This window comes from Mobula birostris, chromosome 2 (assembly GCF_030028105.1).
Source record: "Mobula birostris isolate sMobBir1 chromosome 2, sMobBir1.hap1, whole genome shotgun sequence".
Classification (NCBI taxonomy): Eukaryota; Metazoa; Chordata; class Chondrichthyes; order Myliobatiformes; family Myliobatidae; genus Mobula; species Mobula birostris.
Genome location: NC_092371.1, coordinates 95,559,158 through 95,586,483, shown reverse-complemented (window position 1 = coordinate 95,586,483; position 27,326 = coordinate 95,559,158). Strand labels below are relative to the sequence as shown.

The 27,326-nt window shown below is 40.6% G+C and overlaps 1 protein-coding gene across 2 annotated transcripts in view; it reads left to right on the top strand.

The window, feature by feature from the left end:
* The window catches only part of ppil2 (peptidylprolyl isomerase (cyclophilin)-like 2), a 352,242-nt gene that overhangs the window by 314,959 nt on the left and 9,957 nt on the right, over nt 1–27,326 (top strand). For both annotated transcript variants that reach the window (XM_072245362.1, XM_072245369.1), the window contains 2 exons: nt 18,415–18,487; nt 22,377–22,439. In XM_072245362.1, the coding sequence (XP_072101463.1) occupies nt 18,415–18,487; nt 22,377–22,439 (136 nt within the window). The remainder of the gene's footprint in view (nt 1–18,414; nt 18,488–22,376; nt 22,440–27,326) is intronic.

Here is a 27,326-nt window from a genome sequence, read left to right as displayed (position 1 = left end):
TCCAGCATGGCATTTAGATCTTTATCATCTGAAACATGAGTGTCATCATACCATAAGTCAATGTTCTCAGAAGCACCTTGTGCTATTGGATATGGCATAGGTTCAAAGTACCTCTTTGGTGCAGGCTGAGAGTGAACTACCTCTTGGGGTTCAAACTTGTGGCTCATAGACTTTTGATTCTTGAGTATGTTGGATTTTCTCTGTTCCACATCAACATAGGAACTCTCACCAGAGAACTGCTCTGCTGGAGCACGATTAGCACACACAGCATTTGCAGCCCATAGCACTTTAACTCTGACTATCTTGCCTGCAGTTTCTTTCTGCAACTTAAGCTCCTCCATCTTTCTTTGGAGCTGTTGTTCCTGGTCTCTTCAAAGCTGTTCCTGGCTTCTTCGAAGCTTTTCCACCTTTTCCTCCAAGGTACGTTTATCTCTCAATATCTGTTGCCTTGCGTACTACTCAGCTAGATCAGCCTCCATTCTAATGCATACCAGTGTGATATCAAACACGTGGAATGTGTTGCTCGTGGCTGCAGAACGTACTTCACGCATGTTAGGCACACCGCCTTCAGCTTTATACGTATTAAAAGCTTGTTCTTTGACTATGTAAATTTTCACTTGCCCAGAGAACTGACCTTCAATATCACATATTTGTTTAATTTCTCTCTTAGCTTCAAGGTTACTGCTTCTAGCTGAACTCATTTTGTCTTCCAAGTGCACAAAACGAGACAAAACAATGGTAGATCCAATTCAGCTTTTCGACAATGGAAGCAATTATTTCAATTCTTCAGCATTTCAACAGAATCAAGTGTTGAACACTTCAGGCAAAACCCGCTGTAGAGCTTTCCTCTCCACCAATTGGACACAGCAATGCTGACCACTTCAAAACTGTGTTTCAAACCAGTTAAAGCACACATTGAAAACAAAAGGTAGTATTTGCCACAATCTACTCCAGGCTGGTCAGAATGCTGATGTTCATTTGGTATATCTGTCAAAATCTTTGCTGACAAAATGTAGTGACAAAAAATCTCATCCAAAAATCAAAATGATTTCTGCTAGCCTGCAGCCGCCACGGGTTGTTACACTTACATGACGGACCCTCAGCTCCAATGAAATGATTGTTCCAAAGAGTCAAATTCCTTATTTTGTTCCTTTATTAGCAAACATAGAATTAAGCATTATTAAGCGTTTTCTCAGAGGTCAGCAAAGCTATGACCTCCGCGGTCCCGAGCTACAAACTGCTACGAGATAAGTGTGAATACGTAACTTAATTCCCTGCACTGTTACCACACACCCACTAATGTGACTAATTATCATAATAAATGTGCAACACAGATTACATGGCTCCTAGACCATCTATAGACCAAACATCCAATGCCCCACCCTTCCACTGAGAGCTGTGATCATCAAGGATAGAGAGACACTCAGAATCTTCAGAAGGGAACACTTCTTTAAAATAAGTGCCTGTGACTCCATCCCACAGCAAGTAATTTTGTCCAGCCCAGCCAACTAAAATTGGAAGTTTTTGGAAACTGATGTCCTGCTGACATTATAAAACTTAGTGGAGAGGAACTTCAATCACAATTGCACAATCACTAACAATCCACCCCACCAACCCACACTACCACTACATACACATCAGCCAGTCCTCCCCTGCAGCCCCTCAGCACCATTCAACCCTCATGAATTATTTTACTCTTACGCTCCACACCTCATACATACACTGACATAGCCACTGTCCTATCATGTTTTCATATGCCCTGCTGCTACCTAGAAAAATTCCTCTTGCCAAGAGTCACTTGTCATTTTATCATTTCTGTCATAATTTTATGTCTGGATACTCCTGCACCTAGTGTCACTTTATGTACATGCATAAATCAATGTAGATAAGATTATCTTATATACATTGATTTATGCATGTACATAAAGTGACACTAGGTGCAGGAGTATCCAGACATAAAATTATGACAGAAATGATAAAATGACAAGTACTCAGTTACTTTACATTGTGTTTTATAGAAATATTTTTTCATTTATATTTATTGTGTTTTTCTGATGCTGCATCGAATCTAGAGTATTAATCATTTCACTCTCCTTTAAGCTCTTGTACTGAAGAATGACAATAAACCATCTTGAATCTTGATGATTAGAGCTTGAGGATGCCGTAATTGTGGCAGCCTTCAAGAAAGGAGGCAAACTCTACTGCAGTAACTGCAGGAAGATCTCTCTCAGAGGAAGTGGTTGTGGAGATCCTGGTGGTGCCTTTCCCTGTGGGACTGCCACAGGGAGTGGTAATGCCAAAATCTCCACAGCCACTTCCTCCCAGTGGATGAAGAGCTACTCCCGAACCGCAATATGGATCCGTCCAATTAAAGGCACAGTAAATGCGATCTTTAGCTTTCAACAACTCCGAGCAAAAGGTAGCGGCTGAATGTTATCTGTCATTATTCAGGCAATACTGCTTCCGGACTCCTTTCCCTATAATTATTTTTACATAGTTTTATTTTAATCTTACAAAGCTCTGGTTTTTGGCAATTCTCTAGAAATAGAAGAATAATAGAACCTGGCACAAGGCCTGTGTCCTCTGACGTATACTGTAATTATAGCTTGTACTTTTTAAAATTTTCCTTTATCAACAGGAAAGTCTTGATGGTTTTGAAATGTTCATATTTTGGTGAACAAAGAGGACAGAAAGTACAGTTTGTAGGATACTCAGTAGCATAGCACCACTGTAAGGTTGCACAACACAAATAACTTTACATACCTTTTGTCAGTGGATATCCAGAGTAAAGGAAATACATCATGGATATGGATACAAATGTGTTGATAAGCATAATGTCAATGTGAGGCATTGTCAGTATGGCTGTTTGCATCCTAGAATGACGTAGGTAGTTCTCTGTAAATTAGTTTGGGTGTTTTGAGTCCTACAGTAAAAGTGCATTTTTAAAACTTGATTGTGATTAATTTTATCTACTTTGTCATCAAAAAGGAATTCATTAAAATGGATTAAGGGAAGAGCAAAAGGATAATTGCAAGAACCAATGCATTAAATTACTATGGTCAAGATATCAAAGAGTTGAGTACAGGTTTCCCCCGCCAGCCGAAGGTAGAGAGTTCCTATGAAACAGTTTGTAAGCCGAAATGTCGTAAAGCGAAGAAGCAATTACCATTTATTTATATGGGAGAATTTTGTGAGTGTTCGCAGACCCAAAAATAACCTACCAAATCATGACAAATAACACATAAAACCTAAAATAACAGTAACATATAGTAAAAACAGGAATGATATGATAATACACAGCCTATATAAAGTAGAAATACTTCTCTACAACCATTGCCTGCACAGATCTCCGCAACGAAAATCTCACGCAAGCGCTCTCGGCAGAAAATCTCATGCAAGCGCTGTTGGCATAAACACGCTCTCCAGTAACCTTTAAACTATGAAGCTGCCAAATCTACCAAATAACACATAAAAATACATGGCCGATATAAAGTAGAAATAACGTATGTACAGTGTAGTATCACTTACAGGAATTGAGAAAACAGCGCCAAGCACACTGTTGGTGGTGTGTTAGACTGAGTCATCGCAGGCTGGGTGGTGCAGTGACTCCCACCCTTCGGGCTGTCGACCCGATACATTGCCGCGAAGAACGCAGCAGTAGTCAGGAGGCACACAGCACATCGTTAAGAAAAAAGCCGAAATATCAGAGGTGATGCAATTGGAAATTGGCACTGATCTGGGCCGACAATTATGTGTCGGCGCCACCTAATTAATTAGCATATTTATTTCGGCTTTTTTCTTAAGGATGTGCTGTATGCCTCCCGGCTACCGCTGCGTTGTTCGCGAATCGGTACAGTATCTGTCCAGGGCCCGGGTGTTGGGGTGGTGGGACACGGGGGTGTCATCTCATCGTCGATCAGGGCAGGCAGCTCATCTTCTCCTATGACTGCCCGTCTCGATGTTGAAGGTAGAGGTTCGTCGTCTGCTGTGGCTGATGTGGAAGGCTTGCTTGACTGCTGAGCCTCGCGCATTTTTCTATCATACAGTTGTTCGTAAGTACTCAAACCATCCTGCAAATATCCCCTAAACCTATGTACCCTTTCAAGATTAAAGTCGTACTTTATCATTGCAGCGAAAATCTCACGCAGTTGCTTCACTTTCTGCATTCGGTTTCGATTGATATCCTTTCCTCTTCCAATTGCATCAGCTCTTCATCTATCAGTTCTCGGTCATGGGATGCCAAAACCTCTTCAACATCATCTTCATCAACTTCTACAAGCCAAACTCACTTTGTCCTTGCTTCGTTCACCACGATCGAAACGCTTAATTATGTCTAGTTTTACGCTAAGTGTAACACCCTTACTCTTCCAGGTTTTTCCGACACCTTAGAACTCATCTTGCTAATGGCTGCTCAATGCAACGTGTTTCAGCAATGCCGTTCCAAATCCAGGGCAGAGCGGCTGCTGGGGGCGCGCACTGCCTTTTATCGCGCGCTGCCTTTCTTCGTAACAGTGAAAACACCTTCTGAAAGCAAAAACAGTGTACTAATGTAGGTCTTTTGTAACAGTGAGGTTTCATAAAGCGAACGTTCAAAAAGCGGGGGACACCTGTATCTATTAGAAAAATTAAAAAATGAAACGACACAGATAAAGATTTTAGATTGCTTCAAGGAATGATTAATAGAAATTGATCAGTAGTTCTGCTGTTCATGGCAATATGCAACTGAGCCACACCAGTCAATAGGCCTGGTGATGTAGCAAATCGCACAGAAAAAACAGAACAACCTATATTTGAATAGTACTCTTCTTAGTTATAAAGAGATCCCAAAGCATATTAAAGCCATTATGGATTCAAGTTACTTTGTAGCATTCCTACAAGTAGATTGGTGCCCTGGGAGAGGGTGGGAAAGGGTTCTATGGAAAATTTTCTGGAAAAAATCATACATTGGTGTTAATAGAAGTTGGTCCACAGCAATCCTGCCTATAGCTGAACAAGATCACCTTGCGTGATATCTAGGTTAAAGAACATAAGAAATAGAAGCTTAAGCATTCAGCCCTGTGTGCCTGATCATCACTCAATAACTTAAGTGATCGTATACATTACTGATCCAATACTTAAGCATCAGTCTTTGTCTTGAAAGTACTGACTGACTGAGTCTCCACACCCTACGTGGGTAGGGAATTCCAAATATTCACCACACCTTTCACAATTATCAGGAGATCAGATATACACATATTCCAAATGTGATCTCACCAGGATTCTATATAAGTGGAGCAAGATGGCTCTACCCTTGTAATTACATTCTCTTGCAATATAGGTCAATACTTTGTTTCACTTTCTAATTGTTTGCTATACCTGTATGTTAACTAATGATGATTCCTGTATAAGGCATTCAAGTGCCCATGAATACCAAAATATTTTACCTTCAAAAATATACTCTCAATTCTTACTGCTGATATGCACAGCCTCACGCTTCTGCATATCATAATGTATATTCTGAACCACTTCTTCATCTTCCCTACAGCCCGCACAGCTGTCTGTCATAAGGAAATCTGGTTATGTTATTATTTATTTCCCTAATCCAAATCAATGATATAGATTGTGAATGACTGTAGACCAACACTGATCCTTGAAGCACCTCACTTGTCACAACCTCTCAACTTGAAAATTTATACTATTCCGCAGTTGCCACTAGTTTATTATACCCAATATTGAGCTCTCCCATTCAGTTTAATAATCTCATATAATTGTCTTCTCAAAGTCCTGGTGCATAACATCAATAGATTTATTTATTCCGCCAGCTGCAAGCTCAGAAAAATTCAAACCAATTTGTCAACATGATTTCCCTTTCCTTAGTTTATGTGGGGTTGAACCAGTCCTATTATATTTTTCTTAGTGTACTGTTAACATATGGGAGAATTTCCCTTAGTACTGACATCAGGTTAACTGGACTGTAATTTCCTGTTTTCTCATTAGTTTCTCCTTTCTTAATTATTTTACTAATACTTCACATTCAGTTTTAGTTTAATTGTCATTTAGCCATACACATGTGTACAGCTAAACAAAACTTAGTTCCTGCAGGGCAAAGATGCAAAACGAAGTACATACAGTCACGCTAGCTCATATAATTACAATAGCACATACAGTCACAAAATAATTTGTTTCTTTGATCTCCCTTTCACCCTAGATCTGTTGATCGCCACTATTTCTAAGCTTCTTCCCTGAAGACTGAAACAAACAACTTAATTTCTCTGCCATTTCCTCTTTGCCTATTATAGTTCTTTCTGTCTCAGCCTACAGGGGAGTCACAGTGCCCTTAGTTAATTATTTCTTTTTGACATATCTATTGAGGCTTTCACTGTCTGGCTTTCAGCTTCTCATTAATCTACTTCTGCATTTTACTTCCCCTCTCCTGATCTCCCCTCCCTTGTTGAATTCTAAAATTTTTCAATTTCTTTTTGGCAATAATTAAGTCTGTTCCTTTGTTGTAATGTTATTTTTTTATCTCCTCTTGATGGCCACAGCTGGATCACTTCCCTTGTTGTAATTTTTGCCTTAAAATTGATATACATTGCTTGTAAACTGTGCAATAATGCTCACCAACTAATCTGCTTTTCCATTTTGCCTATCTCTGTGAAAAGTTGTAAACTGAGACTTCTAATTCTCAACCTTTGTCACTTTGCAGCCATGTTATTGGTAGTTCCCATTTATTTTTATCTGTGCCATTGTCATGAATACAGAGTTTATTCAAATAATTAACTTTTAATTACCTGCTTACCATCCCCACCCCTTCATGGCTCTGATTGGTTATAACATTTGCCTGTGCTTTCCTTTCCTGACTGACTGATGATTATTACCCATTTCGCTGTCTTGCAGTTGCATTTGAAATTTCTCTGTATCTTTATTAGGTATGTAGTTTAAAGCCTTATCTGTAGCCCTAGCTATTCTATTTGCCAGGACACGGTTCCCAGCTTGCTTCAGAGTTTAACCATGAAGTATGGCCATGTGGTGGGGTATCAGGTGCCAACCATCATATGATAGCTCACATCAACTCCTTCGGGTGAGGAAAAAATGGCAGAGTATGCCAGCAATCACATTATCAAGCTTTAATAGCAGTGACTTTGCACACTGATTACAAAGAGGATAAATAGAGGCAGGTTGTAGCAGTTACACAGGATGCAGTATCAGTGTTGATGCTGAAGATTTTAAAGAGTGTGAAGAGTTGTAAATATTCTGTTGCCAATGTATGAATTCATGGGGTGGCACTTGGAGTTGCCAGTCAGACTCTCAATTGGTAGTAAAAACATAACCTGAGCCAATAGATAAATTCTGCCTATTATTGGACTGTCTTGATGAAGGGTCTGGGCTCGCTTCATCGACTGTTTATTCATTTCTATCAATGCTCTCTGGCCTGCTGAGTTTCTCCAGTATTCTGTGTGTGTTGCTGTAGATTTCCAGCATGTGCACAATCACTTGTGTCATTGGAGATATTGCCTTCTTCTTAACCTATCATTACTGTTGCTGATGTTTCTCCAGGCTGGTATTCTTCGATTATCAGTCGAATCCTCGGTTTCTAAAGGAAGTACTTTGTAAACCATGTCACAGAAACCATCCAGACGAGGCAGCAGCACACCAGGACAGATGGTTGTTTGCTGGCGTGAGTCACTGTGAAAATGTGGGTGTGAAGTTTTTGAAATATCCAGGTGGCTTAATGTGCCACTGTTCCGTACTCATTAGCTCTTTCCTTTCATTAACAATCTCTAGTGACAAAAGGCTAGTGAGCAAGGAGATCCAGAAAATGATTCTTTTTGCTTGAGTTGCTGTAATTGTGACATCTATGGTTGTAATAACAGAAGAGAGTTTGAGGACTTTTCCTCTGCCTGCTGTCTGTCTTTTCTCCACTGGCTCCTTGCTAAGGCTTTACTGCATGGGTATTGGAAGTAGACCTCAAATCCTTGTCAATACTGACATTAAATTGACATACCAGAGCTAATAGAGAGATTGCAGTTTATTTTCATGACAAGTGAATTATAGTCTTTCATATTCTTGGTTTTACTCTCTAGAAGCATTCTGTTAACAATGTCTGTGGTCACTTGAACAAGTGATGACAGATCATGCAGATTATATCTTGCTGCAGAGATTTACGGTAATCATTCAGAACAATCTTTCCCATATTCTCCAAGGTAGTTGTAGCCTTCCCAGCTGGGTCCAGCTAATCTGGTCCAGTATGGGAATCAAACGTGGAACCAGTTGATTTGTACGGTGGTGCTAGCCACCACAAAAACATCTGCACCAGCATGAAATCAGGGACCTTTCTATGTAGAGTTAATTAAAGTACCTGCAGATTATACTGTTCTAAAGTGTGTTGTTTAACCATATGCCAATTACTAATACTCATGCTCAGGATTATGTAGAATCTTGGGAGGCAAAAGTGAAGCAACAAAAGCAGAAAATAAACTGGCATTCTGTGTTAAATTGTAAAGGAGCAGGTGCAAAATGCTGGTTTAATTCCATCTGGCACAGTGTATGTGATCTGAGTCCATATTTTGTTCTGTATGGTGTGTTGTAACACATTATTATAGTGCATCTTTTCTTTATGAGGAAGTATTAACCATCAAACGTTTCTTTTCCTGTGAAAAATAAACAGGGGGATAGTTTGTAAATAGGGCAACATGCATCAAATCTAGTTCAGCCCTCTTTCTTTCACCTTCCCTCTCTTTTTCTCATGTAACTGCCAACAGAACCATTCTGCCTCAGGATACATGCTTCTCTTGTTAGTCTTTCTGACAAGACTGTGGTTCAGAATAGCTCCACTGTAAAGAAAGGAATAAAGCTTTGTTCTTTTAACACTTAAACTTTCCGAAGTTTCCTTGGCCTTTCTACTTAAGTATGGCATTTATAGAAATGTGATCCATAAAGGTGGCATTGGATTGCTTCAGTATCAACAGCAGAAAGAAAAATATTTGTGTGTACCTTCATTGTTTTAAGAAGACACCACTAATAAAACATAAAGAACTAAAAAGAAATTTCTAAAGTTGAATCACAATGTTATTGTGTGACTGGATGTTCTATTCTACTCAGTAATACAATTTCAAATTGCTGGCAGCCACTCCTCAGTTTTACACCAAGGGAACTCAATCCAATAAAAAGAAATACTTGCATTTTTTATAGCATCTTTGACAGTCACAGAAAATCCCAAGGAGCTTTACAATAATTAACCACTTCTGAAATTTAGTCACTATTGTGTCTAATATGACAGCAAGGTCCTGTATGCAACAGTGTGATAATGGCCAGATCCTCTACCATTGGTGTTCCTTGAGGGGAAAGAAAAAAATCTGGGTCACTTTGAGCTGATTGGGGAATCACCAGCATTCAGCTGTACCTGGATGGGGAGGTTCTGGACTTGAACAGTCTGCCACAAGACAAGGATATATTGAGTGACAGATGCGAGTGACAAATCCAGATGGTTTCACTATAAAGTTTCTCTCTCTCTTCCACACAATACTGCCAGAAGGTAGTTTGTGTTTGCTTGACAGGGTGAGCAGTGGCTGAGCTTAGTGAAAATGTTCCATCTCAACAATACTGAGAAGTGCTTCTCTGGGTTTAAGTCTTTGGAGCGGAACTTAGACCCATAACCATTTCCAATTCCTATTCCTGTTCCTAAATGTGCGCCCATTTTGTGCCAAGATGAGGCAATCTTCAGGATGGAGGAGCAATGCCCTATATTCCATTTGGATCGCCCCCAACCAGATGGCATGAATATTGATTCCTCCTTCTGGTAAAAAAAATCTCCTTCCCTTCACCTCTTCTTCTATTCACAACTCTGGCCTCTTACCTCTTCTCACCTTCTTTCACTCCTCCTTTTTCCTGGTATTTCCTTTATTCTAACGTCTTCTCCCTTCCTTTTCAGAACTGAAGAAGGGATTCAGCCCAAAATGTTGACTGTTTATTCATTTCCATGGCTGCTGCTTGACCTGAGTTCCTCAGTGTTTTGTGTGCGTTGCTTTGGATTTCCAGCATTTGCAGACCTTCTCATGTTTACCCATTACCATTGCTATAAAATAACAACTGATACAGGTGGCCTATGTTCCAGAATCTTTGTAGCTCATTCATTTTTACTGAGAAGTTTTGGCATTTGGTGCTCTTGTGATATTCATAACTATTTTTCTTGCTAACTTTATCCACACATCTCACCTCAACCACCACTATACCCGCATATTTTTGTCTTTTAATCCTAGTTTATGTAAATAATTACAGATTGAGAGGTCATGGTTCTAATACCTTGCCTTTTGTGAAGCTGCAGTTAACAATAATGTTTGAATGAAGAGATCTACAGTACATACGCATATCTTTGTCAGACCATTTAAACGCTGTGAATTTCCCCGTGACATTAACCATATATTCCACCTGTCATAAGTACACGAGCTTCTACAGATGTTTGAAATCCAGAATAACAAACACAAAATGCTGGAGGAACTCAGCAGGTCAGGCAGCATCTAAAGAGAGGAATAAACAGTCGAAGTTTCAGGCTGAGACCCTTCATCAAGAATCATGAAATCGTGCATTCCTGATGAAGTGTGTCAGCCTGAAATGTCATTTGTTTATTCCTTTCCATTGATGCTGTCTGACCTGCTGAATTCCTCCAGCATTTTGAATGTGTTATTCCACCTGTCAGTTTTTTAACATAATCACTGTGAGGTTTGTTTGCAGTTAGCCAGAAGGATTGATGGCTCAGGGTCAGACCAGTTAAATAAGCTATCTAATCCCCATGGATAAACGTTGCTATACTTAGGTGACCAAGAACTGCACTCTGTAACGTGCTGACCAGTTTGTCACCTTCAGCGGAGTGCTGTCTTATAGATAAGATTTTACATCTGAACCTTATTTAAGTACAAATTGTTCATCTTTGAATCCCATAGACTAATAAACTACAAATCTGCTGTATTAAAGAATTTCAATTAATCTGTTTCCTGGAATTCTCCAGATATACATTTAAATAATGCTGTGATCAAACATGGTTATTTCAAAACATCCCACATCAATGTGTTCTATTGGCAAATTAATTTAACAGCTAGAAATGATTCGGCATGCGACATCAGTGACAGTGACGCATCCATTGTGTGAGGTACTTCAAAATTAAGCGACCTTAAAGTTCACTGACATTTTTTCATTTAGCACAGACTTGCAATATCAGATTGATCTTCCAGCCTCCAATCTTGGTACTGATCAAGTGTATGAGTATTTGTCTACATCAGACTGATGGCTCACTTACCTTCTCCCGCTCTGCTGTGAGACAAAGTAAAATATATTGAGGAACAATTTTTTGCACAGTGGGCCCAGTTTTATATTCACAACACCAATACATTTAGAAATAGTGCATGGACAGAAGCACACAAGGAACAATTACAACATTTAGATAGATATATTTTGGGGGGGGGGGTGCTTCGAGTCCAACGCAGGCAGCTAGGTCTAACATGGACCAATTGGGCTGAAGAGCCTATTTCCATGCTATATGACGCTAAGGAAGCCATTCAGCCCATCAAGCCTGTCAAGACAATTTCATGAGTTATGAAATTAGTCCTTGAGATAAGCAATGGAAATAAACTAGTTTTCCCAGTCCTGATTACTGATATTTTCTTACTGATGTATGGGGGGAGGGGGGTGATTGATAAGTTCGTGGCCTGAGGTAGAAGGAGTCAATTTTAGGAAACCTAGCACATTTATTTTTCAACATAGTCCCCTCCTACATGTACACACTTAGTCCAGCGGTCGTGGAGCATACGGATCCCTTCTTTGTAGAAGTGGTCTACAGCAGGGGTGATTGATAAGTTCGTGGCCTAAGGGACAAGGAGATGAGTTATTAACTTCGAACTTTCTGCATTTATCACTCAAAGAGTTGAACTGCACATGCATGTAACAAAAGCGTCTTGGACCTCCAGGGGTGATTGATAAGTTTGTGGCCTAAGGTAGAAGGAGATGAGTTATACAGCTCTGGTTACATGCACGTGCAGTTCAACTCTGAGTGAAAATGCAGGAAGTTTGAAGTTAATTACTCATCTCTTTCTACCTGAGGCCACAAACTTATCAATCACCCCTGCTGTGGACCACTTCTGGAGGTCCAAGACGCTGAGTTCTACAAAGAAGGGATCCGTATGCTCCACAACTGCTGGACTAAATGTGTAAATGTAGGAAAAATAAATGTGCTAGGTTTTCTATAATTGACTCCTTCTACCTTAGGCCAGGAACCTATCAACCACCCCTCGTACATTGCTTGAGCAGCCAATGAAAGGAAAGATGACCAAAACACCTTCACGTTCTTGCAACACCCAAAAGTATTTTGCAGCCAGTGATTCATAATTTTTTTCAGCAATGTTGCTTAAAGGCTCAAAGTTAGTCGGAATCCTAGGAAGACCCATCTGTTCTGGTCTGAGGCGTTGTATTTCATAATTATTTGTTTATGGCAGTGTATGGCACATCCATTCAGCACTCCGATATCTGACAAGTTAGTTGTTTTTCAAGCTTCCCGAAGTATTATCAATGAGGTGATTAGTTGTGCAATTTTTGCATGTCATTCAAGTGATCAATGCTGTTGAGCAGAAAGTGAAGTTGAACATAAGATGCAAGCTTAGTCCAAAAATGATCAGTGTCAGGGTGTATGTCGAGACAGGTCCTGGACATATTAATTCCTGTACCTGACTGCTTTAAAACTGCAGCTGACAGCTTGACAGGAAGGTGCGCACATTATGTCAATTTAGATTTTCAGTTTCATATAATTAGTGGTAAAATACAATACTGGCTTTTGTTTGACAACCTGCAGTAAAGTTCCATGTCAGCATTGGCTAATGGTGCCTGGGATCTGTATGAACAGACCTCGACACAGAGATCTGATAGCACAGTGTTTGATTTTTGTGTTGTAATCAAAAAATCTGTACTAATACATTTCACTAGCAATAATGAAACACAAGTTCAGTATTGCTAATTGAATAATTGAATTGAAAATCAATGTCAATAATGAAACTACACAAATGACATTGAGCTTACTTTTTGGGAAGGAATTTTTTTGCCCTTGTTTGCGACTCCAGAGAATGCTGGCCTTTGTCCTCAGAAGGAATCAAAACCAGGAGAATATCTCTTCAGGCAATCAGATTGCACAACTTTGCTGAACTAACATAGATTAAATCAGAAATACAAGGTAAAACCCAACTGCAAGAAAGCAAAATAAATAAAGGAAAAGAAAGAAAGAGATTAAGAGTGGTCGAGATTAAAAAAGCACAGTATTAGTTTATTATGAACTTTTGATGTTCTCCAATGATAATTGGAACTTGAAGGAATTAGTGCCCCGTACTTGTGAATTCATAGATTCGTGAAGTTATAGCTAAAACTGGACCTTTAACCCAACCAATGTGAGAGCATCCTTCAGGAGGGTGAACCCACAGAAAACATTTGGACCAGATAATGTACCTGGCCAACTACTGAAGACCTGTGCTAATCAACTGGCTGGAGTGTTTACTGACATCTTCATCCTCTTGCTCCAGCAGTCTGTACCCACCTGCTTCAAGCAGGCTTCAATCATACTGATGCCCAAGAATTTACTAACCCGCCTCTATAACTATTATCCAGTAGCATTTATGCACTGTAAGGAAGTGTCTTGAGAGGTTGGTCATGAAACGTATCAACTCTTTCCTGGAGTGACTTGCATCCGCTCCATTTTGTCTGCCATCACAATGTGTTGACGGTAGATGCCATTTAATTGTCTCTTCATTCAGCTCTGGAACATCTGGACAATGAAAATACATATTGTACATCACAATGTTTTTTATTAACTACAGCTCTATATTTGACACCATCATTCCCTCAAAACTAAACACGAAGCTCCTGGGCCTCTGCACAACTGGATCCTCAATTTCTTCACTTGCAGACTCCAGTCAGAATGATTTGGCAACAATATCTCCTCTGCAATCACCGTCAGCAGAGATGCCACACAAGCCTGTGCTCTACTGCATCCCCCTGCTCTACTCTCTTTACACTTATGACTGTGAGGCTAAGTACAGTTCCAATGCCATATTGTTGTTGGCCAAATCAAAGGTGAATTCCTAGCTTCCCAAAGCGCATTACTTAACAATTGCCTGAGTGAATTTCATCCGCAATTCCCTTGCCTACTCTCCCAAGTTGATCTATAACCTTAAGCAACCTTTTTCACTATCCTCTACATCACCAATGTTGGTGCCAGCTACAAACTTACCAATCATGCCAGTGCATCCTCGTCCAAATCAAATAGCTGAGTAGCAGAGTGTTTGCTAGTGGTTTAGACTTAACAGGGCAATGAAAGTTCAAGATTAGAACAGTTTACCAGCAAAAAAAAAAGTGGAGTGGATATGCCTCATTTTGTTTCTGACATGTTTTAAATAAGTATGCAAGTTCATACAAATGTGATGGCTGTCACCAAGGAACTGGAGTGATGAAGCCTGTGGAAGGGGAGGCCAGAGTATTTCAAACAGCAACAACTTTGTTTTCTTATTCAACCATGCAATAGATTGTTGTCTATTCTACCTAATAACCAAGTGCTGATAGCTTGCAAATACCAGATTAATACCTTATGTCCCATACCCCCAGGGTCAGGAACAGTTATTAACCTTCATCCATCAGGCTCCAGAATCAGCAGAAGTAACCTCAACTCTGAGCTGATTTCACAACCTAGCAACTCACTTTTAACTCTGCAACTCATGTTCTTGTTATTTATTTGTCCAGTTTGTCTTTTTCACATTGGTTATTCGTTGATCTTTGTTGTTTTCACTGATTCTGTTGTATTTATTTGTCCCACTGTGAATGCCTGCAAGAAACTGGATCGCAAAGTAATATTAATAAGGTGACATATATGTACTTGGAATAATAAGTTTACTTGAACTTTGAACTGTCGGTTAGACAAGATTTTGAAAGTCATTGGTGATGTTTGTCTGATTTACATAATTTATCTTTGGAGGATTGAATGGGGCCCAGAGACCATAAGACCATAAGACAAAGGAGCAGAAGTAGGACATTCGGCCCATCGAGTCTGCTCCGCCATGTTATCATGAGCTGATCCATTCTCCTATTTAGTCCCACTCCTCCGCCTTCTCACCATAACCTTTGATGCCTTGGCTACTCAGAACCTATCAATCTCTGCCTTAAATACACTCAATGACTTGGCCTCCACTGCTGCCCATGGCAACAAATTCCATAGATTCACCACCCTCTGACTAAAAAAATTTCTTCGCATTTCTGTTCTGAGTGGGCGCCCTTCAATCCTTAAGTCATGCCCTCTCGTACTAGACTCCCCCATCATGGGAAACAACTTTGCCACATCCACTCTGTCCATGCCTTTCAACATTTGAAATGTTTCTATGAGGTCTCCCCTCATTCTTCTAAACTCCAAGGAATACAGTCCAAGAGCGGACAAACGTTCCTCATATGTTAACCCTCTCATTCTTGGAATCATTCTAGTGAATCTTCTCTGTACCCTCTCCAACGTCAGCACATCCTTTCTTAAATAAGGAGACCAAAACTGCCCACAGTACTCCAAGTGAGGTCTCACCAGCGCCTTATAGAGCCTCAACATCACATCCCTGCTCCTATACTCTATTCCTCTAGAAATGAATGCCAACATTGCATTCGCTTTCTTCACTACTGACTTAACCTGGAGGTTAACTTTAAGGGTATCCTGTATGAGGACTCCCAAGTTCTGTTGCATCTCAGAACTTTGAATTCTTTCCCCATTTAAATAATAGTCTGCCCGTTTATATTTTCTGCCAAAGTGCATAACCATACACTTTCCAACATTGTACTACATTTGCCACTTCTCTGCCCATTCTTCCAATCTATCCAAGTCTCTCTGCAGACTCTCCGTTTCCTCAGCACTACCAGCCCTCCACCTATCTTCGTATCATCAGCAAACTTAGCCACAAAGCCATCTATTCCATAATCCAAATCGTTGATGTACAATGTAAAAAGAAGCGGCCCCAACACAGACCCCTGTGGAACACCACTGGTAACCGGGAGCCAACCAGAATAGGATCCCTTTATTCCCACTCTCTGTTTCCTGCCAATCAGCCAACGCTCTATCCACGTATGTAACTTTCCCGTAATTCCATGGGCTCTTATCTTGTTAAGTAGCCTTAAGAGGGTAGAAGTAGAAGAAAGAGTTTAAGTTAAATCGCAGTGTCAATTTATTTGATATGGGACAATAAGTGCTAGCACCCAAGTAACTATGAGAGTGGTTGTGCACAGTTGCAATACCAGTATAATTTATGAACAGAACACTGGTGTTTATTGTAAATGGGGATTGAGGAGCGTGTTATAGGAGATGCTGAGGAATAGACGTGAAAGTCAAATTCAAAGTAAATTTATTATCAAAGTACGTGTCACCATATATTACCTTGAGATTTATTATCTTGCAGGCATTTACAGGAAAGTAAAGAAATACAATAGAATTTAATTTAAAAACTATACATAAACAAAGGCCAACCAGCAACTATTGTACAAAAGAAGACAAATCATGCAAATCATAAAGAAGTAAATAAATAATACTGGGAAAATGACTTGTAGAATCTTTGAAAGTGATTCTATACATTGTTCATGAAGGTGAGGGTGCTCTGGTGTAGCGCTGGTAAAATATGTCTACAGTTGACAACAATCTATGTATGATTTTCATCATCCAGTTATACTCACCACCTGCTATTTGGTTCCAGCGGGTTTAGTATCAATTCATAGGTGTGAGATGTCAACCAGTGTGGCTGAGTGTAGTTAGGTAGATAGCTCAGACATTGGAGGCAAATGGGATGTTGCTTTTTCCCTTGCAGGCTGGGTTATCATAATGTAAAAGCAGGACATCTGGATTCACTGCTGAAAGATCCTTAGATCATGCACTTACAGAATTGACTACTTACAAGTAGTTTACTCTTCTGAGAATCTGAAGCTGAAATCCAGGTCTGCAGTCCAATGGTTCGAACTGTTTGAACAGTTAATACATCTTCTATTTACAAACGTAATTTAGACCTTCATCTTTAATTCATACTGACCACCTTTCAAAGCATGTTAACGGTTCGCAAAGCAAAGCAAGCTCCCTGCCTCATGGAAAAAAGTTAGTATGGGGAGAACTGCCTTGAGTTGATATTAGTGACAAAATGGTTTTGCTAAATATTAGAATTTATCCTTTTCTAACATAAATATGTTAAAATGTTATGCATGGCGTATTACTAATTATAAAACTCTGTCAGGAAGGAATTGATGGCTCAATTAAAACAATTATTCATTCTTGAGATATGAACTTTGCTGTCAAAAACTATCATTTATGCTGTCAAAACCATCAATTTCTCACTGCACTGGATAGATCATGTGGACTGGTATGATCCATGTGAGAAAGATTGCTGTTAGATTGGGGTTTTCCAGGATTTAAACCTAGCCGGGATTTACACCAGAATGGAAGTGTGTTTTTGCATTGAGAGTTGTGCGTAACTTGGAGGAAAAAATACAGATTGCAATGATCCTGTTTATTATTCTTACATGTTCGGTCCAACTGTGTGGCTTGATAGTTATTTCATAGGTTAGTTAAAAGTCAATCGCATTCTGGGGTCTAAAGTTGCATTTAGATTTCTATGAAAGACTTCATTCCAGTAGTTCATATTCACTATATCAGCTGACTTTACTTAGCTTTAACTCTAGTTTATTTAGTTAGCTGACTTTAAATTTCCCAGCTGTCAGCTGTCAATTCCCATCGAATCTCAGGTTTACTCGTCCAGTAATTTAATCACCACACTACTGTTCCTAACAAAATTAAAACATAAAGATTTTTGTTGTGCGTGGAATTAATTCTGAACATATTAGTTCTTGCTAATAGCAAATATTTACAAGTCGAGTACTGAAGTGGATGAACAACCATGTCATGTCGAAAGGTTCCAGCAGCGTGAGAACAAAACCAGGCAGGTGGTAACTTTCTCTCAGGAAATGGCACCATCCTATTGATCATGCACATATAACTCGCATTAAATGTGAATAGTCTCAATTTCTGTAACAGTCTGATCTGGTCCATTACCCTGTGGCAATGATGGCATTTTTACAATCTAATGATTGTGAGGAACTGTATCCATCGAGTTCATTTGGTTTTCTGCCCTTCCTGAATGCTGCAAATAATTGATTGTCAATATTAAAAGTTCTGCCCTTCCATATGCTGCAAATAATTGCTTGTCAGTATTAAAAGTTCATTAATTTGTTGGACTTTGTCAATTTGCAACAGTGAGCTCTCAGAATTACAGAATTTTGTTAAGTCAAAGATCTTCACATTTACAGGAAAATGAGGAAGCTGATATACCCTCTTGCAGTTTTGTTCTTTTGCAAGTACCTGCAACACAATGCATGTTAGTGTGTTATTTCTTTTTGCAGAGTGGTTGGTGGCTTTGAGACATTGACAGCCATGGAGAATGTGGAGAGTGATGTAAAGACTGACCTGCCAAAGGTACTGGTATCCTGTTGCTAGCACAACTTTAGACAGTCTATCCATCTTTTCCACATTTTATATCATATAATGGTCAGAAATTAACAGTTGTATTCCTATCTTGAGTGAGCTTGAGTGAAATCCTGAGTTTGCAATGGCTGGTATTGAGAGACTGGATATTTGTTACTGAAACTGATTACCAAAGTATGATTTGTTCAGAAGGGCCACTGTTTTGAATATCTACGCCAACAACAATAGCAACATTTTGCATTTTATTAGTGGCGTTGATGTTGAAAATGCACAAGAAATTTTCACATAATTAGCAAAAAGACACTGGTCTAGAATTCCTAGTTCTGTTGGAGTCCACTTCTGATCTACAAAGAACATTCCTCGGCTGTCACGAAATGTGAACTGTGAGGGTTGGACGTTCCTATTGTAGTTGTCTAAATCCCTAAAGGAATTCCAGTGGCTTCAGAATGTGGAAGAAAATATGTCAATTCATGCCTCTTTGCCTATCATATCATAAGATCCTTGACCTCAACTCCACTCTCCTGTTCAAGCCCATATCTATTGTTTCCAAAATTTTCATCAGTCTCAGCCTTGAATATAGAACATAGAATAGTACAGCACAGTACAGGCCCTTCGGCCCACAATGTTGTGCCGACCCTCAAACCCTGCCTCCCATATAAGCCCCCACCTTAGATTCCTCCATATACCTGTCTAGTAGTCTCTTAAATTTCACTAGTGTAGTGCCTCCACCACTGACTCAGGCAGTGCATTCCACGCACCAACCACTCTCTGAGTAAAAAACCTTCCTCTAATATCCCCCTTGAACTTCCCACCCCTTACCTTAAAGCCATGTCCTCTTGTATTGAGCAGTGGTGCCCTGGGGAAGAGGCACTGGCTATCCACTCTATCTATTCCTCTTATTATCTTGTACACCTCTATCATGTCTCCTCTCATCCTCCTTCTCTCCAAAGAGTAAAGCCCTAGCTCACTTAATCTCTGATCATAATGCATACTCTCTACACCAAGCAGCATCCTGGTAAATCTCCTCTGTACCCTTTCCAATGCTTCCACATCCTTCCTATAGTGAGGTGACCAGAACTGGACACAGTACTCCCAAGTGTGGCCTAACCAGAGTTTTATAGAGCTGCATCATTACATTGCGACTCTTAAACTCTATCCCTCGACTTATGAAAGCTAACACCCCATAAGCTTTCTTAACTACCCTATCCACCTGTGAGGCAACTTTCAGGGATGTGTGGACATGTACCCTGAGATCCCTCTGCTCCTCCACACTACCAAGTATCCTGCCATTTACTTTGTACTCTGCCTTGGAGGTTGTCCTTCCAAAGTGTACCACCTCACACTTCTCCGGTTTGAACTCCATCTGCCACTTCTCAGCCCACTTCTGCATCCTATCAATGTCTCTCTGCAATCTTTGACAATCCTCTACACTATCCACAACACCACCAACCTTTGTGTCGTCTGCAAACGTGCCAACCCACCCTTCTACCCCACATCCAGGTCGTTAATAAAAATCACGAAAAGTAGAGGTCCCAGAACAGATCCTTGTGGGACACCACTAGTCACAATCCTCCAATCTGAATGTACTCCCTCCACCACCACCCTCTGCCTTCTATAGGCAAGCCAATTCTGAACCCACCTGGCCAAGCTTCCCTGGATCTCATCCCTTCTAACTTTCTGAATAAGCCTACCGTGTGGAACCTTGTCAAATGCCTTACTAAAATCCATATAGATCACATCCACTGCACTACTCTCATCTATATGCCTGGTCACCTCCACAAAGAACTCTATCAAGCTTGTTAGACACGATCTGCCCTTCACAAAGCCATGCTGACTGTCCCTGATCAGACCATGATTCTCTAAATGCCTATAGATCCTATCTCTAAGAATCTTTTCCAACAGCTTTCCCACCACAGGCGTAAGGCTCACTGGTCTATAATTACCCGGACTATCCCTACTACCTTTTTTGAACAAGGGAACAACATTCACCTCCCTCCAATTCTCCGGTACCATTCCCGTGGACAACGAGGACATAAAGATCCTAGCCAGAGGCTCAGGAATCTCTTCTCTCGCCTCGTGGAGCAGCCTGGGGAATATTCCGTCAGGCCCCAGGGACTTATCTGTCCTAATGTATTTTAACAACTCCAACACCTCCTCTCCCTTAATATCAACATGCTCCAGAACATCAACCTCACTCATATTGTCCTCACCATCATCAAGTTCCCTCTCATTGGTGAATACCGAAGAGAAGTATTCATTGAGGACCTTGCTCACTTCCACAGCCTCCAGGCACATCTTCCCACTTTTATCTCTAATCGGTCCTATCTTCACTCCTGTCATCCTTATTTACTTCACATAATTGAAAAATGGCTTGGGGTTTTCCTTTACCCTACTCACCAAGGCCTTCTCATGCCCCCTTCTTGCTCTTCTCAGCCCCTTCTTAAGCTCCTTTCTTGCTTCCCTATATTCCTCAATTGACCCATCTGATCCTTGCTTCCTAAACCTCATGTATGCTGCCTTCTTCCACCTGACTAGATTTTCCACCTCACTTGTCACCCATGGTTCCTTCACCCTACCATTCTTTATCTTCCTCACCGGGACAAATTTATCCCTTACATCCCGCAAGAGATCTCTAAACATCGACCACATGTCCATAGTACATTTCCCTGCAAAAGCATCATCCCAATTCACACCCGCAATTTCTAGCCTTATAGCCTCATAATTTGCCTTTCCCCAATTAAACATTTTCCTGTCCTCTTTGATTCTATCCTTTTCCATGATAATTATAAAGGCCAGGGAGCGGTGGTCACTGTTCCCCAGATACTCACCCACTGAGAGATCTGTGACCTGACCCAGTTCATTACCTAGTACTAGATCTAGTATGGCATTCCCCCTGGTCGGCCTGTCCACATACTGTGACAGGAATCCATCCTGGACACACTTAACAAACTCTGCCCCATCTAAGCCCTTGGAACTAATCAGGTGCCAATCAATATTAGGGAAGTTAAAGTCACCCATGATAACAACCCTGTTATTTTTGCACCTTTCCAAAATCTGCCTCCCAATCTGCTCCTCTGTATCTCTGCTGCTACCAGGGGGCCTGTAGAATACCCCCAGTAGAGTAACTGCTCCCTTCCTGTTCCTGACTTCCACCCATATTGACTCAAAAGAGGATCCTGCTACATTACCCACCCTTTCTGTAGCTGTAATAGTATCCCTGACCAGTAATGCCACCCCTCCTCCCCTTTTTCCGCCCTCTCTATTCCTTTTAAAGCACTGAAATCCAGGAATATTGAGAATCCATTCCTGCCCTGGTGCCTGATTCCTATGTTCTGCAAAAGAGCATTCCCCCACCCCACCATGGAATAAGGACTTTAAAAGATTTAATCCTCCAGGTGATTACCTTTTTCTCAGCTTGGTCCTAAATAGCCCATTTCTTATCTGATATCTGATAGCAGAAACAGACTTACAGCAGATACCTTGTTCAAATAAGCAGCGGCTGAAAAAGATAAACTTTATTGATTCTTAAGCAGATGTGTGTAATGAGCACTGGGGAATGTTAACACCTAATGGTATTAACATACTTTTTGAGAAAAGGCCTGGCTGCTAAATTCACAAAGGCGACTCTGCACTACATTACACATCAGTGAAAAATGAATTTTAAGTCTTATTTTTTCAATTGTAACTGTTCATAGTTAACTACAGAATAAGGCAAAAATAAAATTTATAAGCTCCTAATAATTTAACCTAAAGAATTCCATGGATGTTTATATATCTCGCATGTGCGTTATTTTTTCCAGGCTTGGTGTCAAACTTTGACATAATTCATTTAATATTCATAATAAGAATAGCTGAATCCTTTTTTTCTGTATGTTCACAGGAAGAGATCAGAATTGAGAGCACAGCAGTATTTGTGGATCCTTTTGAAGAAGCAGATCTTCTGGTGAGTTCAAAGAAAAGATGGAATCACGTCATTAGATGTTTTTTGCGCTCCAGCCCTGCAAGAATTCCGTACCAGTGATGGTTAAAGGAGCACATTAGCTCATAATTAATAAGAAATTGAGTTGTGTCATCCTAATCCAAAATTAATATACAGTATATCTGTTTGGTTTATGTGTTAATAGGCTCTCCTGTTTGGAGAAAAGGTTATTTTAGACCGAGTGCTATAAACCAAAGCAGGATTAATTAATCAACATGTACAGTATTTTAAAAAATCTTCTGGGGGATTGTATTTCAACTGAGTTACACATTAGGGTTGAGCAAACTCCTAAATTCAAACAAAGTCAATCATGTAAACAGAGATGGCAATGGACTAAAGTAGGGTTGGAAATAGGATATCATGACATTTAATGGGTGGATAATGTAGCAGGATCCTCTTTTGAGTCACTATGGGTGGAAGTCAGGAACAGGAAGGGAGCAGTTACTCTATTGGGGGTATTCTATAGGCCCCCTGGTAGCAGCAGAGATACAGAGGAGCAGATTGGGAGGCAGATTTTGGAAAGGTGCAAAAATAACAGGGTTGTTATCATGGGTGACTCTAACTTCCCTAATATTGATTGGGACCTGATTAGTTCCAAGGGTTTAGATGGGGCAGAGTTTGTTAAGTGTGTCCAGGACGGATTTGTGTCACAGTATGTGGACAGGCCGACTAGGGGGAATGCCATACTAGATCTAGTACTAGGTAATGAACCAGGTCAGGTCACAGATCTCTCAGTGGGTGAGCATCTGGGGGACAGTGACCACCGCTCCCTGGCCTTTAGCATTATCATGGAAAAGGATAGAATCAGAGATGACAGGAAAATTTTTAATTGGACAAAGGCAGATTATGAGGCTGTAAGGCTAGAACTTGCGGGTGTGAATTGGGATGATGTTTTTGCAGGGAAATGCACTATGGACATGTGGTCGATGTTTAGAGATCTCTTACAGGATGTTAGGGATAAATTTGTCCCGGTGAGGAAGATAAAGAATGGTAGGGTGAAGGAACCATGGGTGACAAGTGAGGTGGAAAATCTAGTCGGGTGGAAGAAGGCAGCATACATGAGGTTTAGGAAGCAAGGATCAGATGGGTCTATTGAGGAATATAGGGAAGCAAGAAAGGAGCTTAAGAAAGGGCTGAGAAGAACAAGAAAGGGGCATGAGAAGGCCGTGGCGAGTAGAGTAAAGGAAAACCCCAAGGCGTTCTTCAATTATGTGAAGAAAAAAAGGATGACAGGAGTGAAGGTAGGACCAATTAGAGATAAAGGTGGGAAGATGTGCCTGGAGGCTGTGGAAGTGAGCGAGGTCCTCAATGAATACTTCTCTTCGGTATTCACCAATGAGAGGGAACTTGATGATGGTGAGGACAATATGAGTGAGGTTGATGTTCTGGAGCATGTTGATATTAAGGGAGAGGAGGTGTTGGAGTTGTTAAAATACATTAGGACGGATAAGTCTCTATGGCCTGACGAAATATTCCCCAGGTTGCTCCACGAGGCGAGGGAAGAGATTGCTGAGCTTCTGACTAGGATCTTTATGTCCTCATTGTCCATGGGAATGGTACCGGAGGGTTGGAGGGAGGGGAATGTTGTCCCTTTGTTCAAAAAAGGTAGTAGGGAGAGTCCGGGTAATTATATACCAGTGAGCCTTACGTCTGTGGTGGGAAAGCTGTTGGAAAAGATTCTTAGAAATAGGATCTCTGGGCATTTAGAGAATCATGGTCTGATCAGGGACAGTCAGCATGGCTTTGTGAAGGGCAGATCGTGTCCAACAAGCCTGATAGAGTTCTTTGAGGAGGTGACCAGGCATATAGATGAGGGTAGTGCAGTGGATGTGATCTATATGAATTTTAGTAAGGCACTTGACAAGGTTCCACACGGTAGGCTTATTCAGAAAGTCAGAAGGCATGGGATCCAGGGAAGTTTGGCCAGGTGGATTCAGAATTGGCTTGCCTGCAGAAGGCAGAGGGTCATGGTGGAGGGAGTACATTCAGATTGGAGGATTGTGACTAGTGGTGTCTCACAAGGATCTATTCTGGGACCTCTACTTTTCGTGATTTTTATTAACGACCTGGATGTGGGGGTAGAAGGGTGCAGACGACACAAAGGTTGGTGGTGTTGTAGATAGTGTAGAGGGTTGTCAACAATTGCAGAGAGACATTGATAGGATGCAGAAGTGAACTGAGAAGTGGCAGATGGAGTTCAACCCGGAGAAGTGTGAGGTGGTACACTTTGGAAGGACAACCTCCAAGGCAGAGTACAAAGTAAATGGCAGGATACTTGGTAGTGTGGAGGAGCAGAGGGATCTGGGGGTACATGTCCACAGATCCCTGAAAGTTGCCTCACAGGTGGATAGGGTAGTTAAGAAAGCTTATAAGGTGTTAGCTTTCATAAGTCGAGGGATAGAGTTTAAGAGTCGCGATGTAATGATGCAGCTCTATAAAACTCTGGTTAGGCCACACTTGGAGTATTGTGTCCAGTTCTGGTCACCTCACTATAGGAAGGATGTGGAAGCATTGGAAAGAATACAGAGGAGATTTACCAGGATGCTGCCTGGTTTAGAGAGTATGCATTATGATCAGAGATTAAGTGAGCTAGGGCTTTACTCTTTGGAGAGAAGGAGGATGAGAGGAGACATGATAGAGGTGTACAAGATAATAAGAGGAATAGATAGAGTGGATAGCCAGTGCCTCTTCCCCAGGGCACCACTGCTCAATACAAGAGGACATGGCTTTAAGGTAAGGGGTGGGAAGTTCAAGGGGGATATTAGAGGAAGGTTTTTTACTCAGAGAGTGGTTGATGCGTGGAATGCACTGCCTGAGGCAGTGGTGGAGGCAGCTACACTCGTGAAGTTTAAGAGACTACTAGACAATTATATGGAGGAATTTAAGGTGGGGGCTTATATGGGAGGCAGGGTTTGAGGGTCGGCACAACATTGTGGGCCAAAGATCCTGTACTGTGCTGTACTATTCTATGTTCCATGTAAACAATGCTACATATTTATAGAAACATTTCCTAATTTTCATATGAATACAAATTCTTGAGAATTGAAGAACTCCATTAAAGATTATATTGGAATTAACATAAGCTTACAAAAATGTCACAAGGATAATAAACCTGAGGATTACTAAGCTGTTTAAAATCATCAAAGGATGACAAAGATACAGAATGAGAATAAACAAAAGATGATATTATACTACAAGCAATATCAAAATGGATTTGAAAGTGATTATAAAACAAAATGAAAGTAAACCATTGAAACAAAGGCAGTAGAAATTATAATGGAGCATAAGCTTGCTGGACCTTTAAACTGACAATAAAAACTTCGGTTAATTATGAAGGAAAAATGTTAGTGAAACTAGTATAAGTCCTCTCCAATTAGAAATGGAGCTATTACGATTGGAGCAAAGAAATGGCAGAATAACACATACTTTGATTTTGTTTCCACAAAAGCGCAAATAGTGGCACGGTTCCAGTAACCCAAGTTCAATCCTGGCTTTCCGTGTTCTGTCTGTGTGGAGTTTGCATGTTCTCCTTGCGATCACCAGGTTTTCTTCCAGTCTCTAGTTTCCTCCATATCCCAAAGATTTGCGGGTTGTTGGGATTGTTTGCCACTGTTAATGGTCCCTGATGTGTAATTGTGTAAGGACTTCATGGGAATGTGAAGAGAATAAATAAAGTTATTGTAAATGGGTGCTTGTTGGCTGGTACACACTCAGTGGAAGCAAAGGGTGTTACTCCATGCGGTATGAATGCATGACTCCATATATATTAGTCTATAGACAGGGAGGAAAGAAATGGGGTGTAAGGCTAAAAGATTCCATTTGTCTTGTAATCTGCATCTCAAAGTACCAACGTGAGTGGCCCTAGAATTATCGGTCAGTAAATTACAGATTGGCACAGTAGCGTAGCAGCTAGCATAATGCTAATTCAGCACCAGCAACCTGGGCACAATTCCACCAGTGTCTGTGCGTTCTTCCCATGATGCGTGGATTTTTTCCGGCTGCTCTAGTTTCCTCCTACATTCCAAAGACTTACAGGTTAATAGGTTAATTTGTCACAGGTATAATTGGACAGTCTGGGACAGAAAGGCCTGTTACCTTGCTGTATCTAAATAAAATAATTTAATCTAAAGTCAGTAGTGGGGAAAATGCTGAAATCTATTCTAAAGGATGCAGTGACAAAACACTTGGAAAGCATTAACAGGATTCTATAAAGTAGGCTTCTGATAAGATCCGATAATCAGTGGTAAAAGGTCAAATGAAAACACGTGGGATAGTGGGGTAATATGAACTGAAACTTGGTAAATAGTCAGAGAGCAGAGTTTGGGCTCCATCTGTTCATAATGTATACCAATGGCTTGATGAAATTTATTATAACATTTCTAAGTCTGCAAATGACACGAAGCTCAAGATGGGTTATGAGCTATGAATAGGATACAAAGAAGTTTCAATGCGACTTAGACAAGTTCACTAGATGAGCAAATGGATGGCAGATACAGTTTAACATGAAAAAATGTGAGGTTATCCACTTTGTTTCAAAAACAGAGTGGCAAAGTAACCTAAGTATTAAAAGATTAGCAAAAGGAAAGGGACATCCAGATATGAGTGTCCTTGTAGAAGCACAAGTAATTAGGAAGCCTAAGTGGAATGTTGACCTTCATTGCAAGAAGACTGGAATACAGGAGAAAAGATCTCTTGCTGTGGCCAAGCAAGCCTTGGGAGATCCACTCTGGAATTTTATGTGTAGCTTTGGTCTCCTTCTCTAAGAAAGAATGCTCTTGGCTTGAATGGAGTACAACAAAGGTTTAATGATGTGATTCCTAGGATAGTAAAATTGACTGAAGATGCAAGAGT